Here is a 25,969-nt window from a genome sequence, read left to right as displayed (position 1 = left end):
ACAGCATTAACCTGCTCTAACATAAGGGGAAGCTGATGGAAAAGAACAGGAAACTTATGGACATGGAATGCCCTCATCCCAAGGTTTGCCTGTACAAAGGCTGTGAAGACTCAGCCACAGGAGCACTGCGGAGACCCCAAAAGAAAACAAGTCCATAGAAACAAGTCTTGTTACTCACTAACAACACATTTCCCTCGAGGAAAGACTGAATATTTTCCCCAAAAGAGGTCACAGATGTATTTTGATGCAGCAGTTCCACCAGACTGCTCAGATTCAAACCAGGCTGGCACCAGCTCATGTGGCAGCTGCAACGACGTGTGGATGAACCTCACCTGCTTGTGGGTTCTCCTCCCATCCAGTGTCATTTCCTATTTCCATATCTCTTTTCCAACAGCTGTGACCACAACCAGAATTCAGCCACTCATTCCTCAGCTATTCTGCAGTACTCCAAGTACCTTGTACAGCAAGATAAAGACACCAGATACTACACAAACTGTAAAGGGCAGAAGCTGCAAGAACCAGGAAATATTAAGAAATTCCACTGAGGGCAAATTAACTGGAAAAAATACAGATAGCCTAAAGGAAAGAGGAATTACATTCCTTGGTCCTTGAAGAACATAGCTATGCTGTGATGGAAAAGGTGTTGATCCAAGTTCCTGATGAGAAGGGAAGATAAGCCACAGGAGTCACTTTGTGTATTTGTACGAACAAGAAAAGAGGTGTTTGCCATTCTGATTTATTTCAATGCTTTTACATGTATAAAATATACTTAAAATACTTCACATAAAAACCAGCAAACGGTTTGCTTTTAAAAAACACCATAATCTTTGTGAGTGAGCACATAGCTCTGATGCAGGCCTCTGACCTACAGCAAGCTGCCTAAAATGTTTGTGGTGTAACAGCCCTCAGCAGAGCAAGCACGTAGAGACGAGCTCCTTCTCAACTCCCATCCTGCTGATTCAGCTCCAGCTGGGACACATGGCCTCTCACCCAAGCTCCAATACCAACTGGATATAGGCACCTTCCCAGTCACAGTTTGGAACCACATAAAGTAACCAGCATTCCCATTCCACAAGAAACATTATTCCTGGTGTTCAAATCGTCTCACTATCTTTGCACTCTCTTTTTTCAGTTCCTCAATGTGAGCATTTAGGCATTCCAGGATGTGCTGGGATCTTGCTTCTTCATCTTCCAGGTATCGTGCAGCTATGGATCCGACAGAAGCTGTAGGCAAGGGGCACTAAAGGGAAACACAGGGATTATCAGGTATTCCTTCATTCCAAGCTTTGGCCAGAAACACCCCTGATCTGCAAACCACACAACTGAAAATGCTCCTAGAGGGCTCATTTCCATCTTAGTGGGCAGACTAAGCACTCAGGCCTCACACTTGTATCACAGGTCATGTCCCTCCCAACACCTCCAGCCAGCAATGATTGCTGCACCAAGCCAACACTGCCAAAAAGTCAATACCAAAAAATCAGGGCTAGAGAAGGTCACTATGGAATACCAAGGGGTTTGTCCTGGCTGTTAGTACAACTCAAGGTCTACATCCTGCTCCTTGTCTCCATAAAAATCTCAGTGAGCGGGAGCACCACAGAGTTTGGGTCCAGGGAAGGGAAAGCACTGCCAGACTGGTAATTATTTCACCAGATATTCCACACTGGGAATATCTCTGCTTTCTTTCATATACCTCTCCTCTTCTTCCCCAAAGTAAAGGGCTCCTGGTACAATCCCACAGGCAAGTACAGGCCAAATCTCATTGCAGCTCATGGAACAGCACTTCAGCCAGCAACAGTCAACAAACTACTCCAGATTCTTTCCTTTACAGTCAAGAACTATTCCTGCTCCTCACATCGCTTACCCACAAGTTATTAACTTACAAAAACAACACTGTGAACTAGGCTTAATGTACAAGTTGATGAAGAGAAGCCTCATGCACAGGGGCTGGCACGTGAAATATTAAGGTTACTAAAGGGCTGCTATCCATTACAGACAAGTTGTCTCAGTGTCTTGGCAAGAGAAGACAACTGGCTATTTCCAAATCCTGAAGTCTCATCATTTTCAGGTCTTATCAACAGCCAGGAACAAAGGGAAACAGAAAAGGCTACAGACAACAATCTCTCCCACCCCACTACTGCCTACTGAAGAGAACTCTTAGCACTCTTAGTGCTAAAAGGATTGATTTAAGGACACTGGAGCCTGACCATGAGCAGGGAGTTCCAGTCAACACCAGGACAAATATCTGCATTTCCTTAGAAACCTTATTTCTACCTCTCAGAATAAAAAGCAGCCCATTCTCTTCTATTAAACATCAAGCCCTAGAGCTTCTCAGACCCTGAAGTGGAACTGTTCACACTTTAGGTCCAATCCTGCATCCTGAAGAGTTTCCATTTAGAATATTGCAGCTGCCTAAGTTCCCAACACTGTTTCCTGGGTGTGTGCACAAGCTACTTCAGTCTTGAAACAATCAAAACCTGTTCTTGGTAGTAAACTGCACCAAGATCTACAGACCTGACAAGCCTCCACTTATCTGTGCACCAGCTTTAGAGCCTCATCTCTGGACTCCCACAAAGAGATAGCTAATAGTTTAAAAGTTGTCACTGCTACCAACACACAAACAGAGGAGAAACTGCTCTGAGCACTGCTAGAGCAACACGTCTGGAGCAAGGACCAGTGCTCAGCATTCTCCCCTCCCCAAACACGACAGGGGAAGAAGTGATTCAGTGCAAATTTTCTGTATCTTGGTCAAGTGCTTCAGCAACTGAGCTGAGGTAGGACAGAGAAAGTGCCAACACTGCCCCCTATGAAAAAAGTATCATCAGCAATTGGGAAAAAGAGCAGGCTCCCCTTGTCAGTGAAGCAGGGATTTCAGGCTTTTCCATCAGCAAGCATAAGCAGCTTTAGGTTCAGTGTGCTGACTGCTGCAGCTCCATGGAAAGGGGTAAAACCGACCCTGTGCTTTACAGACGTGCAGCAACAGGCAGCCAGAGACTGTGTGAAACAGACACACCCAGCACTCCACATCCACACTGAGCCTCTACTACAGACCCAAGCCAAAAGCTGAAGCAGAATTCGGAGGGGACACGAGCAGGTCCTGGTACACACTGAGGTAGAGCACCAGCACGGAGAGAACCATGAGCTCCTGGAATTAGCTTAGCAAGCACACAAACACAAAGTTCTGCTCCAAGGAGCTCAGAAGAGCCACCATGTGGATCCCCCTGGCCAAGTCTTAACCATCCAGCAGTGGCTTTCTCTCCCTGTTTAACACTTGATTTACATACAGGATCACACACAACATGCAGTTAGGTCATGCATTCAAAAGCCTGTCTCTTTTTGCCAGATGAGAACCCAGCTCTGTTTTCAGCTGTTGAGCAGCAACTAGCTCCTGTACAACTGCTTACCAAAAACACAGATTCTCTGTGATGATTTGAGGCAGGCTGCTTAGATGCTTCATCTGCAAAATCTTTGTTTTCATCCACTGCATGGAGCACAGACTCCGCTCCCAGCCAGGCACGTGACTCCTTGCAGCTCTTGCTGCTGCTCTGGGAGGGCGGCTCACCCATCTCGGGGGTCACAGTTCCTGTTTCAGCAGCCCCACACCTCTGGGACTCCCTGTGATGATGCTGAGCAGTCCTGTCAGGCTGGAGATGTGTCCTCCCTGCGTGTTCATCCTGCTCGTGCTGTGCTTCCCGAGCTGTCCTGGAAGGCAGGTTTGAGCACAGAACTGAGTTTGTTTCTTAGCAGCTGAACTCCAGCAAAAATTCACACAGAGGCAACAATTAACATAGATGTTACTAACAGCCCTGGCAATCCAAACTTGTTTCCATAGCACTTCCAGATGCACATCCAGTCCCTGTAGAGAATTCTCTCTTCTGCTGCTGTAGATACCAAAAACCACAGCCTGCACATCCTAGCACAGCACAGAAAGGAGCACGGCTGCCTGGGTCACATCCAAGCCTGTCACCAAAAACAGCACAGACTGCTGCTCCAGAGAGAGGCAAAGGCAGCCAAAAGACAAACACTGCTGGCTTTGCAGAACACAAACCAGCTGGGACTCCAAGTCCTGCACTGCTTAAGGCATAAAGGCAGATTCCCAAAGAGTCCTTGCGTTCTCCCAGACACACGATGCACTGGAGAGAGACACAGCATGCCATTAAACCCCCCACACCCCCACACCTTCTGCCCTCCTTCCCCCTGAGGAAGCAGCATCCCCAGGGTCACTCACCTGTGCTGTACATCCCTGGGCTCTTTGCCCTGCCCTTGCTGAGCAGTGCCCTGGGGTTCACCCGGGCACACCTGTGCAGTGACCCCCAGTTTCGCCCTGGTCTCTGCGAGGTCCTTCCGCAGCTGCTGGTTCTCACATACTAATTTCTGGAGCTCAGTGGTGTAGTCCTCCCTCAGTGCTCTCAGGGTGCCATCGTCCCCCTAACAGACAAAGAAGGGCAGAAGTCCGAAGTTCTGGTTTGCAAGACACCACAGGCACATCCAGAGCAAGGGCCAGCAAGAGATGCCTTAAGGCATACCCCCTAAGCTCATTCTGACTGGTGAAACCTTCAAGACTTTCCTAGGAGCAAATGAATTACATATATGGCTTATGGGGCCTGCATCCAGACCCAGCGTGCTGATCTGCCTGGAAGATCAGTCTCTCTCACCACTGGATTCCTTTTAAACATGGACCTAGGATAGTTGAGATGCACCTGCCTCTGGCCTTTTTGAAACTCTGAACAACTTGCTTCTTCCCATCATCTTCCTCTTACTAGGCCAGGTGGGTGTAATTTCCACTGCTTCTACTCCCATGACATTCCCACTTGCTTTTTGCCACTTCTATTTAACTTAGATGCTTAACTCATTCTCATCACCTCTGTATCTAAGGTCTTTCCAAATGTACATTAGGACCCCCAGGCCAAGATCCAGCTCCTGTGCCTTGGGCTGTGGGGCTTTTTTTTAAGGCAGATTTCTTGCTTTGCACACTGCCACCACATTTTTGGGAACTCACACAGGCAAAAGCCACCAGCTACTTTTCAAGCAGAAAGTAATGGGCCTTAGGTTAATTCAGTTTCAAATCAGCCCCCCAGAAAGCTCTGGGTTTAATCCATCCCACCAGCCACAAGCTTCTGTTCAGCACTTTCCCAGGAACTTGGCACATTTGACAATCACTCCAAACTAATACTAAGAGCTGAGTATTTCCTTCTCACAGATCTAACAGGATAAAAGCTCTGATGTACTCTCATGAGGTTGTCAGCTGTCTGAATCCAGCCCTTGCCCTCTGGGAAGCATCCATTCTGCTTAAGGTGAGACAGAAATTGCAAACCAGCCACTTCTTCCTTCACAAAATGAGCCAGCTCATTACTTCTGCCAAGGCTGTACCTCTTCCACACAGGCTCCTCTTCTCCCCTCTGCCTCAAGTGTTTTTGGAGGTTTTGTTCAGCTGCAGGAGCCCACCACAGGGCCCTTTCCAAGAACACTGCCCCAGCACATCCAGCCCATATTCCCAGCCTGCATCCTGCCCATGGAGTGCAAGGGAGAGCCCTGCTGAATGGCTCCTCAACAGGGGAGAACACGCTCTCACCCCAAGTCTTTCAAGGGCCAGAGCAGTTACAGCTCTAGGACAGGTCAAAAGGACCTCACAGGTTGAGAATCAAAGGTTTGAGGTAAACTGGTTTAATATGGAAGTGAAATGAAATGTACTAAAAAATGTGGGCCAGAGCCCATGCAGAAGAAATGGAAATGATGGCTGCTTCTGCAGTTCTCTTCACCACTCTCTGACTGAACAAAAGCTTGATATTTCTGCACCTTATTTCCTCTCAAATTGCCCCTTTTGCTTGGGTTTTAAGTTCACTGAGCTCTATCCCCCATTTTGAGAGGCCTGGGCAAAGACTCTGACTATTCCCAAGCAGGAACACTAGGCTAGCCCCTTCCCAGCCCCTGGTCCTCATGGCATACCTTCAGCTGACCACACTCTGTTTTTTCCAGAGTCTCGGAGAGATGACGGTTTTCCAGCCTCAAGGTTTCCAGCTGGACCAGAATTACCTGAGGAGACAGAGGCAAAAAACAAGCTCAGAAAAAGAACACAATACATGCTCAAAACACCCTCCAAGCATTTTCCACCCTCAGATTCAAGTACTAAGCAAGGTTTGGGCTGTCAGTCGTACAAGGACCCTACAGAGAAGGCTACAAAAATAATCATGCAGTTTTCAAAGATGTCATCCATCCTGGCCTAGTTAGCATGAATGATCCCAAAGAATTCTGAGGGACTGTAGGCTGCTGGTTTGAAAAGAAGCAGCAAGACAGATTCAGTGAACACCATCATTAGAAGATTCCTTCAGAAGGTCTCAGTTTTTGTGCAGAGGCTAAAGAGAGAAGGAAAGTACTAATGTAGCTAAAAAGCAGGATGGTGTTCCAAGCCTTCAGATCCCTTGAACAGACAGCATAAGAGCCTTGTGCCTTTTTTACCCTGTGCTCCACTGCTTTCCTCTCTGCTCTTTCAATCTCTGCTCTGAGCCGCTGCTCCAGGTCTGAGGTGGAGCCGCTCGCCGACGCAATGGTGATGTCCCGCTGGTGCAGCTCCTGTGTCAGCCTGGAGATCTCCCTTTTCATCCCTTCTAGCTCACTGCTGTGCATTTGTTCAGCCCGAGAGAGCTGCTCTTTCAGCTGGAGGAAGACATGCACACACCACCCACGAGCTTTTAAAACACATTTCAGCAAAAAAAGCAAAAGTATGGCATGTGGTAACATGAAATCTCAGTCCTGGGAAACAAAAAAGCTCTATGTAACAAACCCTCTGCACATGCTTGTCCTTCCTGATTGAAAGCCACCTCATCCCAATCCTTTCCCACACCATACACTGCCAACTGAAAGAAGTTTCATGCCATGAAGTACGTGAGAAGACCCATAACTTATCAAACCAACAGCTTCTTCAGCTCATCATTCAACCTCTGTAGCCAAAACCAGAGAGCCAAAGGTTCACCATGACTGAGGAAGCACAGTAACTCTTGGAAAATATAACCCTGCAATTTGCCACTCTGCCTTCCGGAGGTATTGAAAGATAGGAACTTTAAATAGCTCAAGCCAGATATTCCTTCCAGGAATTAATTTGCCCGAAGTCTTTTGAATCGATATTAGAGTTGAATCAATGTTAGGTCGTAGCAACTAAAGCTTCCCATGGCAAACTTCCCCCAGCCAGCTATGCACGGGGTAAAAATACATCTCTTTGTTTTCATAACTCTGTGTGATGATCACTAGTCCCTGCATTATGAGAGAATAATCATTCCCTATTTACTTTCCACATGACAGGCATGATTTTATTTTTAGTCCATTCAATCTCATTTGTCTCTTTTCCAGTTGGGTAAGTCCTATTCCATTCAGCTGCTCCTTGTACAAAAACCACTCCATCCTTTTGGTCATCTTTTTCCATACCTTATCTTGGTTTATTCAATGCTTTTTGAGGTGGCAGACCTGCACCACATACAATATTCTGGTAGGCACACTGTATATTTATTCAGTGGCACAACAGAACGACAGCAGCATAATTCCTTCCCCCAGACTCCATTCCATTAGTCAGAAATATTAACCACCCAAACACCTAGGATTTTTCTGAGAATTACAAGCATTTTAGAAAATTGAACCAGATGATCTCTGCCTACCCATGTAAATACTGTACACACGGTGATTTATCTCCATGTCACCTCAATGCCTCCCAAGTATATAAAACAGAAACAGCCTTCATAAATCTCTCCTTCCTCCCCAGCAGCCTGTGGGAGATTCATTTACTGTGTGGCTGTTTAGATGTGTAACCAAGCACAGATCTCTGGCAAGATCTGCACCTCTGTATGTTCAGAATAAAGGATGAAAGATTTCCACACAAGTGAGGTTTTTCACTCAGGTTCAATGAGGCTTCCACTCTACCAGGCTCCAGTGAAAGCTCTCACATGAGCTCACGCAGACCACTGTGAAGAGCCCCCCTTGGGTGCTCAGAGCTCTGGGGTGAGCCCCTCGTGGCAGGTGAGCTGCTCCATTCCTCCCAGCCCCTGCCCTCATGTCCAGCTGTCAAGCCTGAAACACGCTCCCCTATTCACACAGGGACCAGGACACATTTGAAGTCCTGTCTCAAGTGTGAAAGGACATATTACAGCAAACTCATTCCTTGTCTGCTCTTCATCCTGTTGGGAGCCTGCATTAAGCTTAAACTCTGGATTCCAGACCTTAATTTCTTCACATATTTGCCCCTCCAGCACTAATTCAAGTATCTCCACAGTGTACAGAAGTACTGGGGGATGCCCAGGAGATGCTCACAAAGGCAGGTTCAGACACCTGCAAACAGGTGTCCTCTCAACCCTTCCTCTGCCAGGTGTGCTCCTCACCTCCAGCAGATCCCTGCCTGCACAGCAGCCCTGCCCTGGCCCCACTGCTGAGGCACGTGGCACACAGGGATCAGCTCACTCCACCAAGGGCCATCCCCCTCCCCGGGAACACAGCCACGTTACCTTTTTAATCTCTGCCCTTGACTCAGTCTGGTCTTCTTCCAGGGACTGCAGCTCTTTGATATTCTCACCCAGCTCTTCACTCAGCTGCACACACCTGGCATTTGAAGATACCAGGCTGGGTGCCAAATGCAAAAGTATAGATTAGAATAACCCAAGGAGGAGAAAATGGTCAGAGAAACTTTAATCTTCCAGGCAGTCCTTTATGTCCATTACAACAGAAATTGAACTCAGCCTACAAGTTCCTTACCAATCCTTTGGGTTTGTTTTCCAAAATCATTTCACAAGAGATCAGGAAGCTGATCTAACAGATGACAGCTGTTTCTTGCTTGTTTCTTTACAAACTAAGATTACAAAACTTCTATGTAAATACAAGTCTGAAAACCACAAACTTGGAGAGGAATCATAGAATCACAAAATGCTTTGGGTTGGGAGGGACCTTAAAGCTCAATTCGTTCCACCCCCTGCCATGGGCAGGGACACCTTCAACTAGACCGGGTTGCTTCAACCCCCATCCAGCCTGGTCTTGAACACCTCTAGAGATGGAGAGTCCACAATCTCCCTGGACAGATTTGTTTATAATCCTCACTTCACAGGAAGGTCTGGATCTGGTTCTTACCAGCTGCCTAACAAAGACTCCTCAGCCTATTAGGAGTGAAGGTGCTCAGTCTAAGCAAGCTAGAGCACTGAGAACACCCACTGTGTGCAGTGGAAGGCAGCCAGGCAATTACCAAAGCAGTCACTATTACACTGCAAAATGAATAGCACTTGATTTCTTTAGCCCTTTGATATTTAAAACAAGCCTACAAAAACCACTGGTTAACTTGATGAACACAACTAGGTGTCGTATTATTTTCCAAGACTAATTGCACTTCCAGAGGGAGCAAGCAGCAGGCTACCTGTTCTCAAGACGAGTCACCTCTGACTGCAAGTGCTGTTCCTTCTTCTGGGCAACATCCAGCTGCAGCAGCACCTGCTCCAGCTCCAACCCTGGAGAGGACAACAGCTTCCCTTGCAAGCGGTCCTCCAAGGCCCTGCACAGAAACAGCAGCTTTTATCTAAGCACAGAAACAGCAGCTTTTATCTCAGCACAGAAACATCATGTCTGAGTTCACTGGTACAGGGAACATAACTACTGTTTTCTTGGAATTCTCTGGAAAATGCACAGAACCTAAAAGCAGGTGACCGCTGCGTGCAGGGTGAGTAAGCAAACACAGCTGCTGGATGACAGCCCCTGCTTGAGCTCAGGCTGATTTAAAAAGACTTCATTTTATTTTGATGTTGGCCTTCCTGCCAGAGACTGGTAGGTGACCAACACCCAAACCTTCTGACACGGCCACCAGAACCCAACAGCCTCTGCACATGGCCAGGGCAGAAGGGGAAGGCCAAGATGATTTTGTCATTGATTGTAGTTACCTCACCAAGCCCCAGTCAGTGAGAACTTTAGCCTAGGTTAATAAGCACGTTATCAAACCCTGAAAGGTCTCCAGCACTTGGCTGAAAATGCCTGGGAGAAGCACCCTCAAAAGCCCTGTGCTGCCTCCAGAAACCCAGATGAGGAAAGTGGATTCCTTCCATGCTCTCCACTGATTATCTGCTAATTTCAAGAGCAATGCAAATTGAAAAATGCTGCAAGGCAGCGCAGCGCTTGTGAGAAACTGCAGTGCACTACTCTGAATACTAGCAGTACAGATCCAGCTGCATGAAAATGCTGCTGCTGTCCTCAGTGAGAGAACCTGGAATATAGATCTGGATTGAAAAGCCAAAGTACCAGCAAGGCACAGATGCTACCTGATGAGGAATTCTTTTGTGTGAAGAGTTTCAGTCATCCTGGCCAGCTCTTTCTGTAACTGCTCCAGGTGCAGCTTGGAGCTGCCAATGAAATCTTCTTGAGACTGCAAGGTGGCTTTCAGTTCCATCTTTTCATCCTGCAACACCTGCACAGGAGGCAGAAGGAACGACTGCTGCAAGATGGACCAAACCAGTTTGTTGCAATGTGATGAGAGGTTGATCAGATTTCTTATGACCCTTGGAAATACTGCAGAGCAGCACACAGCTACGAAGTCGATTTTGATGCCAAGCAGGAACTTTACAAAGGCTCTAGAAAGAGACAACTCCAGGATGAAAAGCCTTCCCACCACTTCTCACCAGCACTGCTTTAGACCCCGTTTCCTAGGAGTTCCTCCACTGACCTCTAACATTTTCTTGGACTGCCTTAATTCTTCTTGAACTCTCTGCTGATCTTCCAGAATCATGCGGTTGTCCTCACTCAGGTCATCCACCCTCATGCTCAGCCTCTCCACCTCCAGCTCATTGGCACAGATGGTGTCATTGGCCCTCTCCAGCCTGCTGGTTAAGTGCTGGATTTCCGAGCGGCTCGCCAGCTCCACCGAGTCCAGGATCTGCTTCCGATTGGCCAGCTGGGTCTGCCAACAGCAATCATCTGCATTAAAGTATTAAATTGCAAAAACACAAAAGTTGTACCAAAGCTACATTCAACACAACTACTGATTTCTTAGTGTAATGAGCCACATTCTCAGAGTGAGCAACAATACCTTCCAGGGAATTAGGGAGAGCATTGTTCCAGGGTTACGTGATGGATAAAACTTCCAAAGGCAAACAGAGTAAGTAAAAAACAAAATGAAAAAAGAGAGGACTCTTTGATTCCAAAAGCAGTTCAAAGAGAATCTGGAAAATGAGAATCTCAGATCACTCCTGCTGCCCGAGTATGATCTGTCTAAGAACAAAGCCTCCTGCTATTTCTTGCTCATGAGCCCAAGACTAGACCAGGACTGATGGCTGCGGGTAAGAAGGTTTGTAAACCATGTACAGGGCAGAGATTACCCAACCATTAATTCCACACCAGGACAGAAAGCAGCTCTGGGTGCACAGTGGAAAAACCACAACCACCAAACAGCCCCAAAACAAACCAGGCATAACAGCCAATTTGCTTTGCTCTCTGCAGTAAATACCAGGTTCCAGCAGCTTGGGGGAATGCTCACTTGGAATTTTTCAGTGTTTTAATGGCAGATGAAAAAGTTACAAGGAACGTACAAGAAGCAGACAATACCTGCTCTATTATTTATAGGCACAATACTTTATTGCAGAGCGTTTCTTTCCACGCAGCTAGCTGGTGAAATTTAACAAGCCAGCTCTCACATAAGCTTCTAGGAACATCTACTTCATATATTCCCTTTTTGTATACAATCGTTGAATTTTTAAAGGCTGGAACAAAATATTTGAGCAGTCCTATACTCCCAGTTTGAAAGAGTAGCAATGCCTGCCAGCTTCAGAATCACCACATGCCTTGATTTACTCAAACTATAAGAAGTGCTCATTTGCAAGGCTGTGGTAGAGTTTTGATTACAGCCTTTTATTATTATTTGAATAGTCACGACAGAAAAGGTAATCAAGAGGGCCGAGAGTTTAAAGCACAGCCTTTCTTCACCCAAGAAGCTGGAGTACAAGACTGCCTGAGTATTTATTTCTGCATTAAGAAAACATTTAAGCTGTCTCTTATTTCCAGCCACACAACATCCAAGCCAGCAGAGAATTCCAGGTTTTTAAGAAAGGCTGACTTTAAAGGCTGCAGGTGTTCCAGAAGGTGGTCTGTACTGGGGAAGAACTCCAGGCTTCCCTAAGCTGCTCTGCAAGAGATGAGGGGAAGCCAGATGAAAGGAGAGAGAGGGGAAGTACTCCAAGGTCATGGATCTCAACTTGACCTTGGTGCTAGAAAGACAACTAAGCACATAAAATGTACAGAAACATCTAAGGGGAAAAATTTAGCACTTCCATGCTGGGCTTTTCAAAGCAATTGAGGATTCAGGCAGTGTGTTCACAGTACCTGTGCACCTAAGGCACCTATGCTGCTTTGGGAAAACCTCCCCAACCTCCTGGTTTTCTGCTGCACAGTAAGACAAGTTCCTCTGTGCCCCAGTGTCCCAGCCTGCGTTCCAAGGACACATCTGTTCCCAAACAATTGAGCTATCAACGACACACAGACAGCAGAGCAGCAAGACCTTCTGCTCAAGGACTCTCTCTGCATTTGTAGATCTCCTGGTGTCAGCCTCTCACAAAGCCCCTGTCAGAGCCAGCTTCAATCCTGTCATCACAGTCTCCCTCCTCGCAGGAGCTTCCACTCAAGAGCAACTCAGGAGCCCATTAAGTGCAAAGTCCCAGCAAGAGCTTCTTATCAGTGTCGGCTGTGATTGTGTCTGTGTGACTCCACAGCTGTGCTCTAGGTCAATTCATCTCGCTCTGCTGCAGCACCACTAATTCACCGAGCCATCAGCTTTGCAGAACAGCAGCCCCACCACTCCTTACCTTTGAGAGACTGATAAAAAGGTGTGGGGGCTGAAAACTGCTGTTGCTTCAGTATTTTGTGAAATTCTCTATTGTAGGGGAAGACTGTTTTCCAACAGTACCCTCTCAGCTGGACCCACAAGGTACGTACTTAGCTGCTGGCAGGTACACAGCTTTCAACTAGACAACATGATGTAACAGATACTTTTAAGTGTCATATGCTGTGGTCTCTGCCTCCCAGGGAAATCTGCACCCTACTGTCTTCCCTGCTAAACAGAGGGATGGCAGGGAGAGCTGCACAAGGTTTATCTAATCTCTGATGACAGACTCCAGATCTTTTTTCCATACAGCACTCGTACAAGCAAACCTTATTTCGCCAGAACATTAAAAGTCACTTCAATGGCAATCTGAACTGGATGGGAGCCTCAGAGACTTCATTAGCCTGTCCCTCCCTCCCACAAACAAAGCAGAAACTTTCAGCAGATGTTAATTGTACCTGCACAAGCTCGGAGTGCTCTGCCAGAGCCTTGCGCTGCGCCTCCAGCGATGCCACCTGCTGCTGGTACCGCAGGCGCTGCTTCTCCCAGTCAAGTGATTTTTGACGGAACTCCTGCAAGGACAGCAGGGGTGGCTTGGAGCAGTACATCCCCCTCCAGTTCACATCCACGTTTGCCTTCTCTCCCCACCATATCCTCACACCTTTCCCCCAGCAGGGAAACCATTAGCCAGTCACCTGATGCAGAAGCTCAGCAGTGCAGAGCCCTCACACACCGTGCTCCCCTCCAGAGGTAAAGCTGCTCACAAATGTTAAGTGCCAACACATGCGTGGCTGGGTTCATGAGTTTGCTGTCAGGGGTTTAACAATTCAGACTGGCTTTAGCTTCCAAAACATGCTGCTATTGAAATCACCAAGATGACAAGAATTAAATACAGAATTTGAATGCTAATCTCTGCCCCAGAAACTGGGCACTACATCAGTCAGGTGTGTGCTGTTACCACGTCTTTCAGGAGGAGAAAACTGGGTGGGGTTGAGCTCAGCAGAGCAGAAAGATTAGAACATGAGACAGGGTTGAGAAGAAGTTTGACATGTAGCTCCCTCCTCCTCAAAGAAGTGAGAATACAACCTCCTCACACTGGAATTCATTCCATTCTCACAATTAGTTACTCTTCCAGCACCTTCTTCCTTTTATTTAGTCTAAGGGTAAGAACAGCACTAAGGTTTATGCTGTGCAGTCAGAGACCCCAAGACATGAAACTGCCTTTATTACACATGCAGTTAAGAAGAGCTGCACCTGGAGAGTGGATGGGCAGTGCTCCTTAAGCAGGACTCAGCCCACTTCCTAGCAGACTGTTCAGTCACCAGTGAAGCCCAGTAAGTCAGTTAATACACACAAGCTGGTCAGCACGTGCCTTTTTTACCACATACCTCCAGCTTCCTGGTCAGTCGGCTCAATTCAAACTTGTCCTCCTCTTGTCCCTTGTTAGCTTCTCCTCTGCTTCTTGTTTTTTTCTTCTGCAGCTTCTCATAGCTCCTCCTCAGCCGGGATAACTGCAGGATACAGTGAAAGAGAGAGCTTTGCTCAAGGCCCCAAGGCAAGAATTACACAGCCCTTTGAAAGAAGACACACAAAGTGGTTCACACAAACAAAGCCCTCATCAAGGCTGCACAGCTCCCAAGTGAAGGCTTCCATTTGGATAATGAGTCTTTTATACCAACAGCACTGCAAAACACACGAGTTGTATGAGAGTAGCAAGATGCCACTGAAGTCATGACATCAGCAGCTTTAATTACAGCTCTGTCTTACCACAATTAAAGCATGACTGAAATATTGATAAGATGGAGGTGTACATGCAGCTGTCAATGCAGCAAGGGCACAGCATCCCCCTCTCTACAGGTGGTTCCCAGCCCCAGAAGAGGCGGCAGTGCCTGTGGCTGATCTCACCCACAGGACCACACCACACGTGGGTAATTCTTGTGTGATCAAAATACCCTGGTGCAGCTCAGGTGGGAACTGGAACTCTCCTGCTTAGTGGGAGAAGGTTTGAGAATTGCCATTATCCATAATATCAACACCACTTCATCTGTCATTTTCTGCTTAGATACACTGTGTATTTCACAATGAGTGGAGAATGCCAACAGAAAATATCACTCCTACGCCTGCTGCTAGGATGCTGAAGTCGTATCAGAAGCAGGAATGAGGAAAAAACTCTTGACATTTAAATGACCCTCCATGCAAATAATCACTTGCAACTTGCAAAGAATTTTTCACCTGATGAGCTCCCCCCGACTCAACTATTAAACAAATGGTGTCCAAACAGCCACACGAATTTGAGAAGCCATCACTGCCATTTTACTGATGGGCAAAACCAAGTCTGTGGATGAACAGAAGGACCATGAGAAGAAAAAATATCTTATTCAAGACCTGATGCACTCAGTACTTTGGTGTGTTCAATGGGAACGGACAGATGTTCAGGCTTAGAGATAATACCAACATCTTTTGCCAAACATATCAGGAGATAAGAGGTTTATTCTTTCAACAGTGTCAGTAAGTTAGACACTGTACCTGTAATTGCACTGGAAATGGTGGTAAACAGGGACAGAAATAATTTCCCCAAACAGTACTAAGAACAGAAGACTGAGGAATATTGAAGCTCGGCGCCATCAGCATTAATACTGTGTAGGTAAAATACCCGCAAACTGCAATTTAGGCCCCAACGCACAGGGTGTATTTCAGCCTTAGCAATTTAGGCTGATCTGCCAATGCACCTCAGCTTTGCTTTGCAGCTTATCCACAATTCCAGTGAGGACACCCAGTGAATGAAGACTGTTAGTCATATGGAATAGTGAGGTGTTTTTAAATGAGAAAAGATGCCTTCTGTCATCGCAGCAGAGACTACCAAATTAATTTCACTTATGGTTTACAGTGAGCAGGAACTAGGTCCAGCCCTCCAGAGAAAACAGGTCAGTGCTCTATGAGCTGCTCATGCCAGTTCAGTCCCTGCTACGGGCAAGTGGAGACAGGCAGAGTTCAGGCATAAACCTGGAATGCTGCTATACCACCTGCAGGACAGGTACCACTATGCACTGAGCAAGAGGCTTTGAGATGAAAGCTTTGATATTATTGTAAACCAGCATTTTCTAAATATACTCGGTTTTTATGAAGGGTATTAAGACTAATATTCCTTGAGAGTACAAAATCTCTACTAAAGTCATCAGTGTTAACAGAGGCAAAAAGATGAGAGCACAGGCAACTGTTATTTCCTGATGTCACACAATCCAGGCCACTTACATCTCCACCCTGTTTGAATTTCAGAAATACTGAAAGAACAAACTGCTGCTGCCTGTACCTGTGGCAGCTCCAGAACCAGCACTGTGGTGACTGGGATGGGCAAACACAGGACATTCTTGCAGTAAATTTCTGCAGATGTCCAACATATGAAAACATTCCTACTCCAACACTTCTCTGTCTGTCACCAAGTTCCTCCAAATCGCAAAAAACAGGCCAAGTGAGCCATAAAAATGTCACTTTATCTATGCTCAATGCTCTTTTTGGTAAGCACACAAACACTAACAGAGTGGGGAGTTTTAAAACCACAGCATTGAAACAAAAACAATGACATGAGGTATTTGACCCGTCATCAAGTAGGAACTAAAAACCGAACTTCTCTTTTTGCAACTCACCTCCTCCTGGAATTTCTTCAGCTGTTGCTCATACTCTCTAACCATGTCCTGCTTGGATTTTTCCACGTCTTCGACCCGGCGACGCAACATGCCGACCTGAACAAAGGGATAAAAAGCAAATAACAACAACAGAAGTGCCCTTCATTGTCAGTAGGTACATGGACATTTCAGTGGGGTCCCTCATTATGAAACAGATGGAGGCTGTGCCTAAATCTTTGGTAGGCTGGGGTCACAACTGTTTCTGTTCCGGCCTCTTGTTTTGAGGCAGTTTCTGGATTTCACTTTTGGGGACAAAGCTGACATATGTGGTTTGTGCCAAAAGTCTATTTCTCTCCAGTATTTTCATCAGTCTTCACAAATATGCATTATGATTTCAAGCTATCTACCCAGAGAAAAGCTGACCATGTCATTATCTTACTATCCTCAGGCAAAGGAGAGATTCCTAATAGCAAGGAAAAAGAAAGAAATGGGGTTTTGAAGCTCACAGAAAAGACTTCCCTGGCCCTGATTCAACTGCTCCTGTGACTCATTTTTATCCCTTTTTTTTTTTCCTCCCATCTTTTTCCCATCTACAACCTGAGTGGTCGACAAGCCAACCAATTAAAATTAAAAGAAAACCCACAGAAAATTCATATGACTAAACCAAAAGCATGAATATACTCCAGCAGAGACGTCGAACATACTTTACAGTTCAGTTTGAAATTCATGTTTGCTTTTGGTGGTAAGAAACATTTCAAGTGTTTTGAGAAAACATAATTGATAATAAGAACAATAACCTGTATGATAAAAATCATCATTCTTGCAAATTAAAATCCTGTGGCTCAACTGCATCTTATGGTCCACATCCTGCACAAAAACTTCACTTACTGATAATTTTCCACCAATACAGAGTTCTTTTGCACTTTCTTCAGGCCTTTAATTAAGGACCACAAAACCAGAGCTCTGTAAAACTGCCCGTGGAAAGCTTCCCAGCAACATCTTGGTGTAGTTTACAGTAGGAAATGGTTTTCTTGGTGCAATTGATAGAGTAGAAAATGGGTTTTTTCTACCAATGACCACAGGTTGCTGGGCTGTCCATTACTGCTGTAGCCAGAACCAGTGTCTCTGGGTTCTCTCTAATAACTCTAACAGTTCAGTATGTGGGCTTCCACCAACCCTAGGGGAGCTGATCACTTGACTTGGATTGAACTATGAACCAGACACCTTGCTCCAACAGGTCCTTTAAGAATTCTCTTCCTGATTTCCTGATTCTAACAGGTAAAACACACTACTGACCCCAACCAAAAAACACCATGAAACAAAGGTACCTCCTTTTGTTTTTCCTGCAGAGCTGCCTTGGCAGAGGAAAGTTCCTGCTCCCGAGCACTCAGACAAGCTTCCAAAGCCTGTGTCTGCCCTTCCCACTCGGATTTCTTGTGAGCCACCATGATGTCAATCTGCTTCATCAGCTCCTGCAGCTCAGCCTCGCAGGAGGTCAAGAACCCGCCGCTGGAAGGGAGAGAGCCTGGAGTTACAAAGCAGGTCCCACCCAACAGGTCCCGTGTCCCAGACCAACAAAGGCAGCAGAACACACTGACTGGTACCAGGGCACCGACTCTGCACATGCAGTGCTTTGAACTCTCCTCAAATCAGCTTGCACAGAAATAGAACCAGAGAATCATTAAGGTCAGAAGAGACCTCCAGGGTCATCAAGCCCAGCCTTTTACCCAGCACCATCCATGCCTGCTAAACCACATCGCTTCACACTCAGGCATTCATCCCTTTGCCTTGGGTACTATGCATTACCTAAGTAAACCAAAGCGTGTTTAATTCATATTTTGTATTGCCTTAATTGCTCTCCAGGCAGAGGCATTTTATAGCAGGTTTCAGTCACCAGAGGAATCTTACAGCCAGGCTATGAGCTCCCAAAAACAGAAGTTTATCACAAATGCAGACAAACCCTGAAGCAGAGGGGGCTGGATGACAACATGATAATGAAGAATCAAACCCTCGCAATCCATCGGGGAGCACAAGCTCCCTAGCGACGCCCAGATTTCTAATTTGGTGCAGTAATTATTGAAGCCAATTCAAGTAACTCCTTTGAAACTTCCCAAGCTGCCAAGACAGGGACAATATTAAGGTTTGCCAGACACAGCCCTAGAGGGTGGCAAACTCCATAATGATCTCTACCCCTTTAATTTGCCTGTCAAATGGGAAGAACTGAAAAGAAATGGAAATCAATAGGTTAAGGGATGGAAATTTCTCTGTTCCCCCAGGGCATATGCACACTTCACGACTTGGCACTTTTTCTATAGGAAAAGAAATACTTCTTAAAGGAGCCAAAATCAGTCACATTTGAAGTTCACCCTGTCCTGCGAGTTAACCAAAAATTAGCAGCTATTATGCAGAGCAGGAACATTTCCTTCACAGCAGCTGCTAATATGTAGCAAATTCTAAACTTGATTTCTGCAACCAGCTCTCTGAAGAAGATACAGTATCAAATAAATTTGAGTCACATTCTCAAGGATGACTAGGAAAATGGCATCGGTGACTTTTGCTTCACGGTTGTTTAACACATAAAACATTTTGTTCTGTTATTGTCACTACAGTGTCTCTCGGGGATTGAAAAGTCTAGAGGCTCTCACCTCAGACAGAGCATTAAGAATTCCTCAGAGCTGAGTGGGACTCTGCAGTTTCAACGCAAGCAGGAAATAATCAGATGTTTTCAGATGAAATCAGATAACAAAGTCACATCTCATTAACCTTGCAAGGCTGTTACAAAATAAATATTTATTCACAGCTCTACTTACTACTGCTCCTGATGTTGGACAGTAAGAAGAGTTTACAACAACAGAAGAAGAAGAGGCAAGGTTTCAGGAATATGTAGAACTAAAATTCTGACAACTAAGGCTATAATACCTGAGCAGGGATTAGTGCAGATCCAGCCCACCCAGTGACTTTGCTCCTGCAGCAGCTGAAGGCCACTGCACACTGATACCAGAGGATTTATTCTGAGTAAGAGGCAAGGGTAATGCTAAAATCATTTGTAATGGCTGCTGTGTATGGTTGCATACATACCTCCCCTGCCCATTTCTCTGCATTCCTTCCAGCAAAGCCTCCATCACTGAATCCTGGTGGCTTCAGTACTAGGGAAGCACAGGAAAGCAGTGCACAAACCAGGCTGCTTCTCCATCCAACTGCAGAACAAGCAGAAGCCCACAAAGCAAAGAAGTTAAAAAACATACCAGGAGCATGCAGTTGAGGTGAGGAAAACAATGGCACCTTCATGAACTTACAAGCCAAATAGAGGAAAACAGATTTTTCTACCAGAAAAATATATCCAATGCTATCACCCAGCACCACCAAACTGCAGTGCCAGACTCACGTGATCTAACAAATTCAGAGAGGAGCAATGAGAATCTGCACTTGAGCAACTCTGCACTTGTGTGAACTCAATACAGAGGGACTGGTAGATGTCCTGAGAGCACCAGACTGTGGAGTAACAGGAACATTTGGGCTTCAAAGGGGTCAGCCCGAGATCCACGTCTGATGGGGAAGTTTGTCACTTCAGAGAGAAAACACAAGCAAGTAGCAGTAAGAATTCATCCATAAATTACATCTTTTCCAGGCCTTATTAGAGACTAGGTTAAAGAGACTGTGCAGTTTCCCACCACACTCAGAACACACTGGTTGTACAAATGGTTGTGGGAATTTTAACAAAACACAAACTCCTTAAAAATTCCTCTTAAATTATGCCTTAAATTATGAAAATAAGTTGAACAGCTTTACAGCAGCAGTACACTGTTTTAGTTTAAAATTATACGTTTTAAGTCACAAACACGTGCACACCCATAGAAATTTCACATCTTGGTGAAAGCAAGAAGGCTTTACATTAAAGCCAAAAATGGGGAATAAAGTGACCACAGCCAGGAAGCCAGAATTTGTTTCAATGTCTCCTTCATGAAGCTGCAGCTAACACAAAAATGATTAGACTCATCCAGAGCTATTAACACAAACTTATGTTTCCAAAATCTACACACTTTCCAAGATGTGTAGATCTTTCCAACATGAAGATGGATCCTTCCAACACCTTCCCTCAAAGATTAACAAGGCATTATTAAGCAATCAGCAAAAGGGGAGCAGGTCACAGCAAGGGAGACTTCCACAAACGCAGGCTCAGCTTTGCTCTCCTTCCTGAAGAATCTTCCATCCTGCTCCTACAGCACTTTAAAACACAATTCACAATTTAAAACCTGTCCTTGGGAGCTGTGTTTTAAAACACAAGCATATAAAAGATACACAGAAAAAACTGTTTCCCTATTCTGATAGTGTTTTGTCTGTCTTTGGCCCTCTTTGTGCTTAACAAAACCCCATCAGTATGCAGAACAACTTCATGGTTCTGCTGAGGGCAGGGTGCTGAGGAGAGCAGATGAGCAGACCCCCTGAGCTGTTGACAGCATTCCAAGAGTTCTCCAGGTGGCAACAGCGGCCACTAGACAGTAGCAGCTCTCCTCTTACATTCTAATCACACCAACACAGAATGAATTTTCAGTGGTCAGAGAGATGAGGAGACAGACAGCATAGAATTCCAGAACAGTTTGGATTGGAAGAGATCTTAAAGCCATCTCATGCCAAACCCCTGCCATGGGCAGGGGCAGCTTCCACTATCCCAGATTGCTCCAAGCCCCGTCCAACCTGGCCTTGGTCACCTCCACGGAAGGACAGCCACGGCTTCTCTGTGCCTTACCACCCTCACAGACTGCCAGCTTTGCTTACTTTGCTGGCATATCCAGATTTTGGGGGAAAGCCTTAAAATCAGACACCTCTAGCCAGTTTTATACTACATAAGGTTTGCTGATTTAGTATTAAATTTTGGCCTCTCATGCTTGCAAGTTGCAATGTGCAAGTTACAGGCACCTCAGTAAAGACCCACAAGAGGAAACAATCTCCTTCATAAACTACAGCTAAAGCAAGGAGAGCTGGCTGATCACTTCTGAAAATGAAGAAAATGGAAGTATTTGCAAAAAAAAAAGGGGGGGGGGGGCCAAAAAAAAAAAGCCCAAACCAAAACAACACATTTAAAAATAAACAAGGCTTAGCATCCCAGCTCAAGGCAGAATTGTAGTAGAGTCAAGAGGAGAGAACTTTATAATATGCAGGAGGACTTAAGAATAGCGCCCATGAGAAAAGATTGGGATTACTTCACATTTAAAAACATAGAAAGGTGCAATCTTAAAGCGCTGCTGGAAGCATGCTTGCAATGAAAGGAGCAAGAACCTCCCAAACGCAATACCACAGACAAGCTCCACTTGCCAGCGGCAGGAATGGCACCAGCGGCAGGAGCCCGGAGCCAATCACCCCTCGCCAGGGCAAGAATCCCAGAATCACTGAGGCTGGAAAAGCCCTCTGAGACCATCAGGTCCAACCTGTGACCGATCCCCACTTTGTCACCCAGCCCAGAGCACTGAGCGCTACGTCCAGTCTTTCCTTAAACACCTCCAGGGATGGGGACTCCACCACCACCGCCCTGGGCAGCCCCTTCCAATATTTAATCACCCCTTCTGTGAAGGAATTCCTCGTGATGTCCAATCCAGACCTGCAGCTTAAGCCTGTGAAGTAGCCGGGGCCAGTGTGCCCGGGCAGTGCTCCCCGCCACAGCCACCGGAGCTGCCCTCCGGCAGCATTCCCGGCTCCCCCGCTGCTGCAGCTCCTCCCCAGCCGGAGCCTCCCCGCTCCCGAGCCCTCACGGTGTTTACCCCGCACCCGCCGCGGGAGAGTTTCGCTGCCCGGGGCCCTTCCAGCGCCGCTCCCCGGGGACCAGCCCCGAGCCCCCGGGCCGAGCTCCGCTCCGGGCTGCCCAGCACCCCAGCTCTGGCTGGCTGGCCGACCCGCCCTCCTTCCTTGTTTGTTTGTTTGTTTGTTTGTTTCCTTCCTTCCTTCCTGCCCTCCTTCCTTCCTTCCTGCCTGCCCTCCTTCCTTCCCCCCTTCCCGCCTTTCCCACCCTTGCGGCGCGCACGGCGGCCCCGCGCCGGCAGCCCCGCGCATGCGCTGCGGCGGCGCCTGCGCAGCGCCGGCCCCGGGGATGGGCAGGGTAGGGCGGGCAGGGGCCCGCGGGGGGACACGGGGGGACACCGGGGGGACACGGGGCGGTCACGGAGCCGTGCTGGCCGGGAGAGGCAGGGATCGCATCGCCCCGGGGCCGGGATGCGCTCCGGCCCGCGCCCACCGCCGCCCACATCGCGGCTCCGGCAGCCGGCGAGTGCCAGGCCTGGCTTGCTTTTGAATGAGTGTCAGTTCTCGCGTACCCCCCGGATCGAGCCGCCTGCTGCTGCTGCCCTGCAGGGTCACACCGGGGCGAGGGCCTGAGGTGACCCTTCAAGGAGGGCAGAGTACAATGAAACACTCTGGAGTAATTATAGTAGCTGGGGCTGAAAGATAGGTCTCGTTTTGCTTCTGTTTGTTTCACTGGAAACTGGACTTCAGGTTCGGGCAGGATTCTGGGTACTTTCAAGTCCTTTGTTGTGACACTTCCAGACGTTTGAAGGTGTGGGTGAGGCACGGCACTGGTCAGGGTCTGTAAGCCAGCAGGCAGCAAAGGGTCCTGGGCAGCTCTAGGTGCTCAAACTCACTCAAATGAAGACTTCTAAAAGTCAGTCAGTAGATATAAATGAACGTAAATATCATTAACAATAACCAGCTGGTTGTATATATTCATCTCTGATGCATATCAATCTGCAATTCACTTTGATAGAGTTCTTTTCAGATTAAGTTCTTCTCCTGTGGTTCTAACCCCTTTTTGAGTAGATTAGGAAAATCAAGGTTTTCCTTGTAAGTTTAAGCTTCATATGGATTGCATCAAACCTGGAGCAAGCCTGTAGTCCAAACTGCAGCTCCTTGGCTGGGGATGTTGTTAAAACAGCATCTGCTTTGTGTCACAGATTTAGCTGCTCTGACCCTCTGTGACGATGGACAGCGAGGTGCAGAGGGATGGCAGGATCCTGGACCTGATCGATGATGCATGGAGGGAAGATAAATTGCCCTACGAGGATGTGGCCATCCCTCTGGTAGGTGAATTGCTACTTATCAATCTGAGTTAAGGCTGCTGTGTTTATCACAGCCCCTTCCAAGAAAAGACACAGTGTTGCTCGTGGTGTACAAAAGGCTCCTGGATCTGACCCCTTCCTTGCCCTTTATGCCAGTCATTCCTGTGTGCATGGACATGGAGGTTTCTGTCCCTCTTCCCCTGACCAGTTGCTGAATCTTCTCAGAACTGGAGTGCCCTTCCCATTGCACTGTCCTGGGTTTGGCAACAGGAAGAAGTAGAATTATCCTTTCTCTCTGCTTTGCTTTGTTGTTCCTGGTGTTTGGTATCAGTCTCGCACTGACAGTCTTAGTTACACTTTATTTCCACTTCCTGCAAAGCTATTAAAAGAAGCTGAGAGGTTTCCATAGGTGTTTCAAAGCAGTCTTTTCCAGATACAGTGTTGCTGTTGGCAGTTCCAGGATAGCAGTGAAGGGCTGGCAGGTGCAGCAGGACTCTTGTCTGCACTGCTGTGCCCAAGGCATGGCACCTCTCCTTTCATCCAGGGTACAGCTGCGAGGCCAAAGAGGGGCAGCAGGGGAAAAGCTCCTGCTGACCCCACAGAGCCCAGAGCTGAAGCTTCAGATTTCCCACAGTGATACCTTTCCTTAGCTATTTTGAAACTTCCAAGGAAGTGGGAGGTAGCTGAGGATTTCCCCTTTCCTTGTTCTCTCTGGTGCATGAGCTTCACCCCAGCTAGCACAGATAGAGCAGCCATGGGGATTGTGGGGTGCTGATTTCTTTCAGCACAGAGATTTCCAAATTTGTGACGTGGCTCAAGCTTTAGCCCTGCCACCAGTGGCTTTTCAGAGGGGGCGAGGAGCAGCTGCACAACTCAAAATCCATATGTACAGCACACATTTTCCTGCCAAGAGTTGGGCTTGAGGGAAGCGTCTTGCAGAAGTGTGATTCTCAGCTAAAAGAGCCTAAACCCTCCTTTGCTTCGGGTAACCTTTATTAAGTAAGCTGAGTATCATAAACAGGTTCCTTGTTGACAATTGCCTTCACCCTGAGTCGAAACATTATTGTTTCTTCCCTTAGAGCCATCTTGTGATGGCTTACAGTGACATACAGATGACAGCCCCAGAGAAGGAAGCCTCACCAACTAAGAATAGAAAGAAAGGCCTGGCTGTGGATATAAAGATCCCCAGAGATGGGAATGGCCCTGATCACATGGAAAGACCAGCATGAATTCACAGGGGGCTTACTCAGGGAGAATGCAAAGGAGCAACCAGAATGGCTGTGAAAGTGGTATTTGAGCCTGTCCTGAGAATCTGCCCCAGTGCTCACTTGAGACATTTCTGGGAACTCAAATGGGCATGAATCATTCACTGTTTTCAAAGCTGAAACATTTTATTTAGCTCACGCTGGGATTTCCAGAGGTCTAGAACTCAGAATTCCAGCCCAAATGGTATCTGGCAGAATAGCACATGCTCAGTGTGACTACACCAATACAGCAAGACAGAGAACAAATAATAGAAGGAAGGAAAATGAAATCTCAGTTAAACTCTCCTTCCCCTTACTGTGCTGTGAGCAGCTCAGTGGCACACCTGGCAGGGGGTTCTGGCTTCTGCTGTTCATCCAGCACAGCCACACCTGAGTCCAGCACACAGACAGGAAGGCCTTCTCACCTGCCATAGGATAGTAACAAGTTACAGAACCAGTTGTCTGCAGTATTTGTATTCTTGGCAACAGCAGAAGCAGCACATTGCAAACAAACAATGGAATAATTGCATTGTACTGTTATTTACTTCCTTTGCATTTGCTGTATATTCTCCCTCACTGTGTGTGCAGTCTGAGTGTATAGAAAGGCCCCAGGATCCTGGAAAACAATTTACCTTTCAGATTAAGCACCATATTCAAATGAAAAGAATACTGTTTGTGACAGGGCTCTGCAATATTTTTAAGTGGATCAGTATGTATGATATTTATTGTTCAGCTGCACCCTCTGGTCTCGTTTGTGGGTTTTTATATCTATCCATACAAATAGTAACAACCTGCTGCTTTCAGGAGGTGTATTACATGTGGAATGCATTGTACCTGTGTTTTGTTCTCAGAATGAGCTCCCTGAACCAGAGCAAGACAACGGCGGCACCACCGAGTCTGTGAAAGAGCAAGAAATGAAGTGGACAGATTTGGCTCTCCAGTATCTCCATGAAAATATTCCACCCACAGGAAATTAGTGAATCAGTGGGATTTCATACAGTGGATGCAAGAATGCAACATAAAAATACTTTTTAGCTGACCATTGCTGTCATAAGCTGCCCTAAGGAGGAAACAACATTTCTGAAATTTCCAGATTCCAACAGTGGTTCTGCTCACAGAGAAGAGTTTAAAATGCTTGTCTCTTGAATGTGAAATAGCAGAGGTTCTGACATGTCACAGCCAAGTGCAAAATGTTTCATGCTTATAAGATTATTTCATGGTTTTTGTTAAATTATTCTT

The 25,969-nt window shown here is 46.6% G+C and overlaps 2 protein-coding genes across 6 annotated transcripts; one reads left to right on the top strand and one right to left on the bottom strand.

Annotated features, from left to right (window-relative positions):
• Positions 1–798: 798 nt before the first annotated feature.
• CEP63 (centrosomal protein 63) lies at positions 799–22,380 on the bottom strand. Of its 3 annotated transcripts, XM_082288078.1 has the most exons (16): positions 22,200–22,380; positions 19,829–20,008; positions 19,522–19,640; positions 17,772–17,952; positions 16,465–16,560; positions 14,209–14,331; positions 13,279–13,392; positions 10,673–10,906; positions 10,272–10,417; positions 9,380–9,514; positions 8,484–8,598; positions 6,454–6,651; positions 5,944–6,030; positions 4,226–4,425; positions 3,402–3,699; positions 799–1,240 (listed from the first exon to the last, which is right to left on the bottom strand). In XM_082288078.1, the coding sequence occupies exons 3-16, from the start codon at positions 19,563–19,565 to the stop codon at positions 1,082–1,084; spliced, it is 2,130 nt and encodes a 709-aa protein (XP_082144204.1). In that variant the 5' UTR covers positions 19,566–19,640; positions 19,829–20,008; positions 22,200–22,380; the 3' UTR covers positions 799–1,081. The 3 variants fall into 3 exon arrangements, with proteins under 3 accessions (XP_082144204.1, XP_082144206.1, XP_082144205.1); XM_082288080.1 differs by lacking the exon at positions 6,454–6,651; XM_082288079.1 differs by lacking the exon at positions 19,829–20,008.
• Positions 22,381–22,516: 136 nt separating this feature from the next.
• On the top strand, positions 22,517–25,965 carry ANAPC13 (anaphase promoting complex subunit 13). Of its 3 annotated transcripts, none has more exons than XM_082287988.1 (3): positions 22,517–22,534; positions 23,382–23,507; positions 25,582–25,965. In XM_082287988.1, the coding sequence occupies exons 2-3, from the start codon at positions 23,409–23,411 to the stop codon at positions 25,705–25,707; spliced, it is 225 nt and encodes a 74-aa protein (XP_082144114.1). In that variant the 5' UTR covers positions 22,517–22,534; positions 23,382–23,408; the 3' UTR covers positions 25,708–25,965. The 3 variants fall into 3 exon arrangements, with proteins under 3 accessions (XP_082144114.1, XP_082144115.1, XP_082144116.1); XM_082287989.1 differs by lacking the exon at positions 22,517–22,534 and adding an exon at positions 22,787–22,926; XM_082287990.1 differs by lacking the exon at positions 22,517–22,534 and adding an exon at positions 22,879–22,944.
• Positions 25,966–25,969: the final 4 nt, after the last annotated feature.

Source organism: Coloeus monedula (assembly GCF_965178545.1).
Source record: "Coloeus monedula genome assembly, chromosome: 10".
Taxonomy (NCBI): Eukaryota; Metazoa; Chordata; class Aves; order Passeriformes; family Corvidae; genus Coloeus; species Coloeus monedula.
This window is presented reverse-complemented; position numbering and strand designations above follow the sequence as displayed.

What these genes read in the sequence shown, in the direction of transcription:
- CEP63 (XM_082288078.1), bottom strand. Translation starts at nt 19,565, where the DNA reads ATGGAGGCTTTGCTGGAAGGAATGCAGAGAAATGGGCAGGGGAG. An exon ending in AGCACTCCGAGCTTGTGCAG is followed by an intron (nt 10,907 to 13,278) that starts GTACAATTAACA and finishes TGCTGTTGGCAG; the next exon opens with ACCCAGCTGGCCAATCGGAA. An exon ending in GTGACTCGTCTTGAGAACAG is followed by an intron (nt 8,599 to 9,379) that starts GTAGCCTGCTGC and finishes TTTGGCACCCAG; the next exon opens with CCTGGTATCTTCAAATGCCA.
- ANAPC13 (XM_082287988.1), top strand. Translation starts at nt 23,409, where the DNA reads ATGGACAGCGAGGTGCAGAGGGATGGCAGGATCCTGGACCTGATCGAT. An exon ending in AGGATGTGGCCATCCCTCTG is followed by an intron (nt 23,508 to 25,581) that starts GTAGGTGAATTG and finishes TTTTGTTCTCAG; the next exon opens with AATGAGCTCCCTGAACCAGA.